The sequence below is a fragment of the Ciona intestinalis genome, unplaced genomic scaffold (assembly GCF_000224145.3).
Source record: "Ciona intestinalis unplaced genomic scaffold, KH HT000076.2, whole genome shotgun sequence".
In the NCBI taxonomy this organism is placed as follows: Eukaryota; Metazoa; Chordata; class Ascidiacea; order Phlebobranchia; family Cionidae; genus Ciona; species Ciona intestinalis.
The window spans coordinates 32,310-44,368 of NW_004190398.2; the positions used below are offsets into that span (position 1 = coordinate 32,310).

Here is a 12,059-nt window from a genome sequence, read left to right on the forward strand (position 1 = left end):
AACTCATGCTGTAATTTTTTTAAGCTATTTTAGAGTTTTAACCAGGGGGTATTGGTGTGTGATTACCTCTCATAAAAGCTAAACTTAAAATAAATGAAATCTTGAGATTTGCCTACGTTTGAAGTATTGATAACCTGGACACTCAGCTCACAAATCTTACTAAAGTATATACCTGGGTGTTATTAACGACGTAGTAAACTTCTAAAACACTGGGGTCACCGGCATTATAGATCTGTCTAGCCTTGTAGGTGAGTTGGAAATTTCCAAGTTCTACTTTACCGGACTGTGTTGTTTCTGACCCGCTGCCGTCTGCTCCAAAATCCGAAGTCACCTGTATACATCAAATAAAGTTTAAACAAAACTATTTTTTTGATTTTTAAATTACTAGGCCCTTTCTTGACATTTGTTTTTCGTAGATTTGTTAAAGAATTTTGTTACTACGGTTAGGCAATTGGAGTGTATGATTTCAACAAGAAACAGTATAATGTATATATAAATAAATCTATGGCAGTGTTTAAGGTGAACATACATGCTGTTGTTATGGAACAAGGTTGTTTATTCCAAGAGTTATAATTTAGTTAGTACTTGATACAAAAAACCACTATCTTACTCTAATCTGAAGTGTATTCAGAGTTCTTCTCTCATTGCCGATCCATACTCCTAGTTGGAATGGGTGCCCAGGGATGTTCGCTGCTTGATACACGTCATTCCTGCAATAAACAAGACATAATGTTAAATTGCGAATTACTTTGAACACAGACAGTCACGAACTCACTATAGTAAAACTAAAACAAGTCAGAATGTTTATTCAAAACGAAAGTCAATATAACAACTACGAATCGTGTGTGAACATATTTTTTAAGTCGATTCCAGGTGAATATTTTTGGTGACATGCATGTAAGAAGAGAGCTTTCATTGATCAATTACTAGGAATGTACTGAAGTCAAAAAAAGCTTGGGATAGGGAAACACACACACCACTCCTAATTTGCAGAAGTTGGGAAAAAAGGTAAACAATTAGGAGAAAGTGAAGCTACCTTTTTTCATTTTTAGTATTTTTCATTATCGCTAATGTACAAGCGCATCAAAGCTGTCGAAATTTTCGGTCAAGAGCCAAAAAAGAAGATGCTCAGCCATGAACTTAGTATAATTCAATCAGTTATCACATCCAGACTTACCCAAATGTATTGTTGAAGCCGTAATTAACTGTGACAGATCCTGTTCCGTTTAACACTTGTATCTGTTAAACACAAAAAAAATAATTTTTTTTTAAATTGCCTTGCTTGATATTGAATAAAAAAATTGGTGTAGTACTTGCGTCTTGATATATTTAAGAGCAGCAATGAGTGCTGGCATATTTTTGCTAAAAAAATTAAACCAATTGTCAAATATTTGACCTACCTCATTACCAACGTCGTACATATCGTTGCCACCATCGCCAATGGATGTGGGCTGCGTTCCATCATAAGTGTAGTTATAAAAGTCGGGTAGGGTCGCTCTGATAACGTCAGAGGAAGCATTCAAAGCCAAAACAATGGCCTTGACGGTGGCAAAATCTAAACAAATATTTGTAGATTATAGAAAAGGAAATACACTTTGTTCAATTGCAAAAATCGTATTGCAATTAATAATCTAGTAAAATCAAGTCCAACCACTTAAATATCCTGCCCAAGGACACATACGCCCACAATGGTACCAGCGACAAACCTTGAACCAATTACCTCTGAGTTACAGGCAGGCGCGCCTTTTTTGCCACGGCACAAGGAATTTAAAAACAAAGTTGCTATAAAGTTTTTTCATTTAAAAAAAGTTAGAATTTGTGAGAGAACTCACTAGTTGTTGTTGTTGTTGGTGCTGTTGTTTGTTGATCCACAGTTGTTGTTGCAGGGATGGCAGTTGTGGAAGAATCAACATTTGGTTTGGGGAGCATGGGGAATGGAGTGGCTGTCAATGCAAAATAGATATCAAAGTACAAGGTATAATTCGGCACCGTAGCACAGTTCGTTAGCACGCCGACCCGACATGTATAAAACAGAAGACCCGTGTTATAACAACTGCCGTTTTCTGGCCGCGTAAGGATAAAGTAAGTTACATTCAACCATTCAATTGAACCACAATGACTAAGATGTTTGTCTGTGTTTTAACATGGACTTCGTCAATTTACCACAACCACTATTCAAGCAAATAATTCAAGTCAGACACACTTACTTGAAAATCAATACTTGCCACCAATATAAAAAAATTCTGCTTAAGTAATATATACAACTTACGAAGGTTGTGACCAGGTCCAGCTATGAGGTTCACCATCTCATACAAGGAGTTCCGAATTTCATTTTCTGTGATTAAATCACCTCTTACATCCCGTCTGTATTAGATGTTTAGTTAGCAAGGCAATCTATTTAATACAAGTCATTCAGATGCTTACTTTGATAGGAGCATGTATCCAAACATGGCTCTGGATGTACTGCTTACACTTGCATGGTTTCGTACGTTGTTTTGATCATTACCTAATATTTGTAAGATGACCCTTGTGCGGAAATTTGAACCCCACGCCTGAAAAAAGGTATATACTACTAAACCCCCTAATATCACATTTAAATTATCCATATAAATATGTAATCAAGCCAACCCATCTAAATAGCATTGCCCAAATCAATTTAACTTTTTTTAACTCATTACCAACACCTACTTTCACATCTCAAAGCATAATAAAATATTCTTGTATTTCAATACTTCGACTTACATTGTTCTCTATTTGGAAATAAACTTCACAAATAGTTGGGTCTTGTGTGCCGTAGATTTGAAATGATTCAAAATGAATGATGTAACCATTTGGATACAACCAACCAGAATTTCTTGCTGTTCTTCCAGCACCATCCGCACCAGCGTTTGATCGAACCTGGACATTAAAATAAAAAAAAAGGTTTAACACTTAATTTAAAAATTAAGTCCATTTATAACAAAAATTAAGTACTATAACAACAAATTGATCCTTACAATTTAATTTCAAAAGGTTACATTTTTGGGGATATTTGTGAGCTAGTTTAAGAACAAAGTTGTATAATTGAGAAGTTTTACAGTTCAGTTACCTCAATGGTGTAATTCTGTCCATCAGTATTCCCATCAACCCACATCAGTGCAGTGAATGGGTAAGTAGCCAATGTTGAAAATGTGTAATCTTGGAAACTGTGAGAAGATTATTTTACTTTGTATTCTTTTTAAAAATAAAAGACAATAAAAACTGGACTTACCTGAAAGTTTGGTTGTAACTTGCTCTGACCAACTGTTGCCCTTTGCCAAAGTAAATCTAAAAAAGATTGTTTCAATAATGTGTTTTCCATTATCTAGCCAACCCATTCTCATACACCTACCTGGTTTCCACCATCATACATATCGAAGCCACCATCACTAATTTGATTCACTGAGTCGTAGTTGTATTTGTAGAAGTTTGGAACTTGACATGTGATTTGCTCACTGTAGTTTGAAATCGCTTTCAATGATTGCTGCACTTGAGAATGGGATACTAAACGAAAAATTTAATATTTAATGGCATTTTTCAGACACTTAAACATAATTTATCCGACATCAAATTGAAACAGTGGCAAACTTGGGCCAGTAAGTTTGTAACTTTTATAGCACATTGCATATTATATGAAACAGCACTTCACCTGAGATATTAGAAATGATTTGAAGATATTCTCTCATTACAGCAGCAAGTTCTGTATCTGATGTGAACCGACCATTTCTCCTGTTCATTTAGATGTGTATAATCAGTACATAAATGCATATCATCATGTCATGTACTACAAATAAAAGACTTACGCTGACAATAAAGTATAGCCGAAGAAAACGTTGCTCATGCTGCTAAGCATGGCTGTGTTTTGACCATTTTGAGTTCCGCTAGATCTAACAGTAAGTGTAAACGACCATTCGGTATTAGAGGACCATTGCTGCAAAGGAATAACAATAATATTCACTAAGATTAGAATGATCACAAGCGTTTAAATGTATTGATGAAAAAGTATATACCTGGGTGTTATTAACGACGTAATACACTTCTAAAACACTGGGGTCACCGGCATTATAGATCTGCCTAGCCTTGTAGGTGAGTTGGAAATTTCCAAGTTCTACGTTACCGGACTGTGTTGTTGCTGACCCGCTGCCATCTGCTCCAAAATTTGAAGTCACCTGTTTACATCAAATAAAGTTTAAACGAAATAGTTTTTCTGATTCTAAAATTACTAATTACTTTTTTGGCATGTTTTGTTACCACGGTCACCCAATCAGTGTGTACGATTTTGACAAAAAAACAAGTAATACAATGTATTATCTATATATGCTTAAAGGGCAGATATAAAAATCGATGGCATTGCTTAAGGTGAACATACACTGTGAATGCGGTTTTCATAGAACAAGGTTATGCACAACCTCATGCAAACAGCATAGTTTAATTTCATTTAATCCAACTCCAAGAATTATAAATCAGTTATAAACAGTACTCGATAAAATATGATCTTACTCTAATCTGAAGTGTATTCAGATTTCGCCTTTCATTGCCGATCCATATTCCTAGTTGGAATGGATGCCCAGGAATATTTGCTGCTTGATACTCGTCATTCCTGCAATAAACAAAACATAATGTCAAATTGTAAAATTAAACACAGGGTAAACACAGTTATGAAACTCACTATAGTAAAACCCGAAACTTAAACAAAACGACCGTGAATCGTTGTTGAGTGGAATCTAGGTAAATACTTTTGGGAAAAAGAATATAAGAAGATAGCTTTCATAGATCGATCCGTGTAGTGCTTTTTATAAAATGTACAAATCAAAACTATAAGAAACACACCATGGTATAGCTTAAACGTGTTTTTGACACTGCAATTCAACGTATGGACGCCACAGATAACTGCTGACAATACGCCAATCCCCAGTTATTATAATCTTATAATCACAAAATCTGGGCTTATTTCAACAAACCAATTGAGTCCATGAATTGATTGATATATCCATAACTAAAACTTTTAGAAGAAACCACATTAAAACTGTGTATGTGTTTTTAAACGTATTTTTGTTATCGGAAGGGATTTCGTTTTAGAATTAAGCAAAAAGGTCAAGTTCATTCAGAAATTCACAAAATTCGTTTCAAAATCGTTTCAAATGATCCTGAATTTTTTGCGGAAATGGAAACTCCCGTGAAAAGAGAAAACTTTACTTTCGTAAGTAAACAGAAATGGGACGGAATACGGAACATGGTATACAAAGTCAGAGGCGTGACTAAAATTTAGGTTAATCCAGCGTAGCCAACCCATCTGTGTTTCTTTTGAAAACGTTTGTTTCGTGGCGGACATAGATAGTCCAATATGTTTTCTCTAAATTGATCTAATGCTAATCATACATTACACAGTATTGTAGAGCGTAGCCTATAATCATCGAAGCTGTATAGGACCAACCTTTTATTATATCCTAACAATCAGTCCATATGTTTAGCGGATTGTATGCTGTGTCCAAACATATTACATATTATTACATGTAACGTCAACGAATATCGTGAAATTTTGACTAAACCCTGATAATTTAAAGTTTTGTGTTTTTCAAGGGTTTGCTTTTTACCCAAGAACTCAAACATAATTTGAAAATTTTGTCTTGACTAAATCTCGCAAGGATGGAAACTGACAAAATTTGATGCGCACCAGACATCCTCGTGACTTAACCTTTATATCCAAGGATCAAACAACTGTTGTTTGAAAAGTAGAAATTCATCAATCAACAGGTAAAAGGATGGTGTGTTGTGGTAGCAATCTATTGATGTTATGGCGACTTGGGACTTGTCTTTCGACCATGTAGGTTATTTTTAAGAATTCCAAACGGTGGCAGAATCAGCGGCCATTTTAAACTTACATGTAGTCATTTATTTTTATAGGCTATCATTCTGGATTTTTCCATTTTCCTTAAGGACACACATGTATAGGCCTACTTTAGTGGCAGCGAACATACGAACCTGTTATAAAGGGCGCCGTTATAAAGATGAATAAAACCAGCGTATAGGCTACTGTGCGCATCCGTGTGTCCCAAGGATAATTAGACCGCTGTGGTATAGTAATGCAATAACCAGGCCTGACTTACCCAAACGTATCGTTGAAGCCATAAGTAACTGTAACGACGTCGAAACCGTTTAACACCTGGACCTGTTAAATAGAACAAGAAATAAAACCAATTTTAAAAAATCGCATATGCGCATATTCGGTTAATAAGTTTATATTTTGAGCAGAAATTTTATGATTTAAAATTAAGCAATATAAATTTTATAGTACTGCGGGGGCAGATGGGACACGCGTCCCATTTTGTAGTGAACAAAAACATTTAAAAAATTATAAATCCGTATCCTCACGAATTTCATGGACCGTTGTTAATTATTTAAAACACAATCCGGATATTTGGATAATGTGTGCTAGGTAAGTCCCGTCTTACCCCACCCTGAGGGTTTCTTTGTCTATAGGTTCACTACTTCTGCATTTCGACACGAACAGAAATTTTGAGGTTTGGAAAGTTGCGTAATCAGTTTCGATACGTCTTGTGTGGCATATTGTGGCGCAGAATACAATTTCACAGTGAGTTGGTTTTTATGACGAATTAAATGCGTTTGGAATTTCTACAGTTTTATTTTCGCTACGTTGAATTTCCTTATCGCGCTGTTATTCAATTTTAAAAAAATCGAGTTTTGAGCTCCCGCCTACGAGTTAAACCGTATATGCTGGACACCATACACGTGTATAATGTATAACTTTGTTGTGGAATTTTGTTTCCTGCATGACGATTTGGACAACTGATAGTAATCCCGGGATTGCGGCAATGTCCGGTATTTGTTTTGCCCAAAGACACATACGCCCACAATGGTATAGGTTAGGGCGTTTTGCATAAGAACACACGAGAAAGTGTTTCGCAACATATAGTAGGGTGGGGGTGATGGGACACCTTTTTCATTCTATTTCTCGTCCCATTTGGTAGTAAATAAAGAAAATTAAAGGAATTGTAAAACCGTATCCTCACCTCTCCCATATACCTTTGTTATATAATTATTTAAAACATGGTCGGGATATTTGGTTATATCATATGCTAACGGTGTCTCGTCTTACCCCACCCTACTATATGACATAATATCCTAAATTATCTTCTACAATTTTTTGACTGAAAAAAATGTATTAATTGACATAAAATGATGCGAAAAATAAGTAAAAACCTTTGGCTATGAATACTTTTTAAAATTTCTTTTATTATTACGTGAACACTCGAGATCGTGGACGCGCTTTAAGACTCAAGTGCCATAATGGTATAAAATGCTCATTACGTTGTAGTGCGTGAAATCTATTGTAGGGCGTCAAATAAAATTTACCAAAAATAACGTATTGGTAAATTCCGCTCATTCATTATGTAAATTTGTTATTTTAGTGCACGTCGTACACCCGCATTAGTTCGCGTAGGGGAAATTTTCTATATAGGTTGCCCACGAAGCGATTCTTGCGAGCAATGTTCAACCAAAACAATCGCAAACTTTTTGGGGTTGTAAGTCAGATTAATTTGCGACAGTCTTTAAACGAAAGAAACTAATTTAATTCCCGCGTCGCGGGTTAACTACTGTTATAACATGCTGGGAGTTTATATTATTTCATACACATGCGTTCAAGCCACATCATACGAGTTATACCGCATATACAAATTTATGAGTTTTATTTCTACACGTCCCATTAGGAACGAATTTTATCTACGAGACCCATAAGGAACCATTGGCTTTGAGCTATTTCATTTCAGTGTGCTTCCCAATTAAGACAAAAACGTACACAGTAGTGGCAGGACCGAACCTGTACTGTCTATAACCACTCTGTTACCGCGGAATATCATCATAATATTAACGGAAAATTCCAGAACCCATGATTTATAATATTAGCGAATTTAATTATTAATTTAAAGGGTCCCGGTGTCATTGTTGTTAAAAAATAGATTACTTACCTCATTACCACCGTCATACATATCGCCACCACCATCGCTAATGGATGTGGACGAACCATCATAAGTGTAGTGATGAAAGTCGGGTAGCGTAGCTGTGATAACGTCAGAGGAAGCATTCAAAGCCAAAATAATGGCTTGGACGTTTCCCAAATCTAAAAAATGAAGATTATGCAGGGGGGTATATGCACTATGAGTAAATTCAGATTTTTTTGCGGTAATAAAAACTTCATGTGAAAATCTAAAAAAATGTGAATTATGAAAGGGTACAAAGTTGAAGTCACGAGGATGTCTGGTGAACATCAAACTTTGTCATTTTCTATCCTTGCGAGATTTATAGTCAAACAGAGAATTTCAATCAATAAAAAAATTCAATAAAACAGAAAATATTGAATTCCATGCAACTACAAATAGCCCAATAATTTTTTATATTTAATATAACGTAATTTTTATTTTCTCTTTGAAGACGGTAAAGCGAAAAAAATATTTTATAAAAGCACGCGTATGGATAAAACATACATCAGTACGTTGGGGTAAGATGTTTCATGTTTCATATTTTGTCCCTCCATTTTAAAGAAAAAAATACGCTAAAATGCTTTTATAGCGTGTGGCAACTAAATTAAACATTTGCTTGTGAGATTTCAAAAAAAAAAAACAATTTGCTTTTGCATTGTTTTTAAAACTGTATAACCAGAATAAGGATTGGGACTTTACGGAACATTTTTTTAATCTATTTTCTCGTCCTATTTGGTAGTAAACAAATTTTTTAAACTGATTGTAAACCGTATTTGGTAGTAAAAAATTTTTAAACTGATTATAAACCGTATCCTCACGATTCTTATATAACGTTATTTATTGTTTAAAAGGCGATCGGAGTATTTGGATATTATGTGCTAAAAGCGTCCCGACTTCCCCGACTCTACCATTCTATACACAGGATCGTTTACGTTGAATAAATTTATGATTTCATTCTAACGTGGCGGGAAAACGACTGTCCTTATAAGTGAGTATCCTGTTTCACACACTTTTTTTACCGAAAATGTATCAAATTCCAACACAGGATGTACTTACTATTGTCTGTAATAGTGGATTGCGCATGTAAACCTGAAAAGTATAAATTTTAGATTTATTAATCCACGCGGAATAAATTCTGTTGTCAAAATTAAATACAGAAGCGACAAACGAGCAAAATTGGCTGACCACCTAAATGGAAGCCATATATAGTATTTATTTTTTGCATAGCAGGCTGTTTTAGTGGTGTTTAGATAAGTATTTTAATTACATAATGGAAAAGTAAAACAAGTTATTAAAATAACCTTACCCCCCACGCAAAGCAGCACGAACAAGCATTGTAAATAAACGTCGCCTCTCATGTTGGATATAGCACTCTGTCTATTTGTTTCAAGTTTCCCTCGTGGAGCCTCTAGCCGTGCCACGATCAGAATGACAGTCTGCCTTCTGAACTGCTGACAAAATACGGCAAATTCTTTTTCAGGCATCCGTTTCCTTTAGCGAGAGAGCCCTCGTCGATTAAGGTTGTGGAATCAAGCATGACAACCGTCCCCTGTGACGTCATACAGGGGGTTTCCGTGTGAACAATGAGACCGAAAACTTGTGAGAAAAAACACACAGACAAAGGTATATTGCGAAGATAAGATAACTGTCGTTTTAAGCAGTTTGTCGCGAGTAATATGGTATTAAATTTGACCAACAAGCATTATTATTGGGAATGTGATTCGTTGAATAGTAGGGTGGGGGAAGATGGGACACTTTTTTGATCTATGTTCTCGTCCAATTCGGTAGTAAACAAAAAAAACATTCAAAGAATTATATTGTTAAACGACTCCCATTGACCGGTGGTAATTGTTTAAATCACGATCAAGATATTTGGACCAATGTGTTAAAGGTGTCCCATCTTCGCAACCCTAATAAATGTACGGGGGTTTAATCTAAAAAATGTGAGTGGATAATTTTGATTAGTTTGGAGCGGCCAAATGCTGCACGTTCTCTTATGTCTCACGTTTGTCGCATTTGGTTCGATTTGGATTATCTGTTTTCAATCAAAAGTCATACACTTATTTATCCTTCTTTCGTGATCAAAAATAATAACTAGCTTTATATCCCAAAAAATCCAGCAAAAGAACTGCAGTGTCGCAAGAAAGGCTTGTAAAAACGGAAATGGTGAAACTTAGCGACATTGGCATATAAAACTAAGAAAAATTAGCCTCTTGCGTTAAAAACAGACTTTAATATTCTTAACAAACATCTCAAGTATTAAGTAATCTCTTGAAATTAAACTGAGAATAAACGGCCATAAAAGGCTTAGCAATATAAGAAGCCTTTTAGAATTGTATAATCCTTTACAGGAATAAAGTACTTGAGGTTACCTCCTGGACAGGGGAAAAGATTCTGGTATAGTAGAGTGATTAATATGTACAATGGTATGCTGTACTTCTTTTGTTAACTCTATATTGACTGAGTGTCGCCATCGGATTTGAACAAGACCACGGGTTTTGCGCAAGACTCGAAAACAACTTGTATGCAATGGGTTTCCCCATAATTTTACTGTGGTAACGCTTGATCTTGTAGGTATGTTGGGGTTTTGTAACTTTCCGTTGGTGCCAAAAACTTAGCAAAGCTTACCACAGAGCGATGGTTCTGTAGTATGATTGCATGGAATTTCTACACACATTCCTGTATATATTACAGTGGGGTTAAATAAATACTATTGGCGCAAAATATCCCATATTTTCTAATTTCCCATATTTTCCTTTTTTTTCTCGAGGATAAGGTAAAATATTTCTGTAAACATTTTTTTATTATTATTAACTAATCAAATGGGACGATAATAAAGAATAAAAGCAAGAAACATCTCACCCCAAATCATAATGTGTAATAATAACCAAATAACAGTTTGTGCGAAAGTTACGCGTTGCATGCTGTCAGCGCGTGTTAAAAAAAGCATGCTGAAAACGCATGATTGCTGCAAAAATATGACGTACCAATTTGTCCGGGGAATTCCGTTATTTTTCGTTAAAGGAGAAAGTGTGGGATGTTTTTTCGGGATGAATCCGCCTAAGACCAGTCCATTGTCCAGCAACCTATACTTAAGATCCTAATAGGCCGACTTCACGGAGACTGACCAATACCATTATGATTATATATACATCTTAAAGGCCCCTGGACAGGTGACTGCGCACCTGAAACCGCAGAACTGGTACTTTTAAAAGAATTAACGACTATCACAAAGCCTAATTGGTGAAAAATTTCACCCCACTTCATGAGTCATTCGTTTTGTTTATGAGAACAGAGCGGGTTCGATACCAAAAATAAATGTGTTTCATTACTATAGAAGCTCGGTCAAAGTTTAGTTGACCATAGGGGGAATTACTGGCGTTAGTTGCAAAGACCCTTCTTTGTCCACCCCTGAACACCTAATTGTGTTATGGTGCAATCAGTTTACCTTTCGCGGATAAAAAGCATTTTCTTGTCACACGGTTTTCTGTTCACAGTAAACAAGGAGATTTATTTTATCCGCATTATGGTAGACAAAAAATAAAAAAACAATAAAAAATGAAGCCGTTTCTTTTTTTAAAATAAAATGGAACAATATGGGTTAACACTTTATTAACATATATTTGTTGGAAAATAGGACACTTTTAGCAAATAATATCCAAACATCCTGATCGTGTTTTAAAAACAACGGTCTACGGGAGTCGTGAAAATATGTTATTATTATTCTTTAAACTTTCTTAGTTTATTACCACATATTACGAGAAAATATAAAGAAAAAGGTATCCCATCTTCCCCCACCTTTCCATATATGTTATATTTTATGTAATAAGTTACATGTTATAACTTTAGGGTTACTTATCAACTTATATTGAATAGCACATCTATTGAAACAATGTGTAGGTCATGCGCTTTTAATCGATATAAATACCGACGTATATACAGCGGGTTACGTATTTTATTCTTTCGTGGCGTGGTAACTGCATATGTTATTTCATTTACCCCTGATCCGCTCATAGGTTACCACGTGTATAACATTGTGGA

General features: G+C 35.3%; 1 protein-coding gene across 1 annotated transcript in view; it reads right to left on the reverse strand.

The window, feature by feature from the left end:
- Positions 1–9,458, reverse strand: part of LOC104266555 — a 36,838-nt gene extending 27,380 nt beyond the window's left edge. The window contains exons 1-12 of the mRNA XM_026838385.1: positions 9,325–9,458; positions 9,075–9,107; positions 8,007–8,158; positions 6,126–6,187; positions 4,519–4,618; positions 4,029–4,187; positions 3,822–3,949; positions 3,668–3,747; positions 3,371–3,522; positions 3,251–3,306; positions 3,089–3,185; positions 2,743–2,898 (exon numbers count right to left, since the gene is read on the reverse strand). Of these exons, the coding sequence (XP_026694186.1) occupies positions 2,743–2,898; positions 3,089–3,185; positions 3,251–3,306; positions 3,371–3,522; positions 3,668–3,747; positions 3,822–3,949; positions 4,029–4,187; positions 4,519–4,618; positions 6,126–6,187; positions 8,007–8,158; positions 9,075–9,107; positions 9,325–9,376 (1,227 nt within the window). The 5' untranslated portion in view covers positions 9,377–9,458. The remainder of the gene's footprint in view (positions 1–2,742; positions 2,899–3,088; positions 3,186–3,250; positions 3,307–3,370; positions 3,523–3,667; positions 3,748–3,821; positions 3,950–4,028; positions 4,188–4,518; positions 4,619–6,125; positions 6,188–8,006; positions 8,159–9,074; positions 9,108–9,324) is intronic.
- Positions 9,459–12,059: the final 2,601 nt, after the last annotated feature.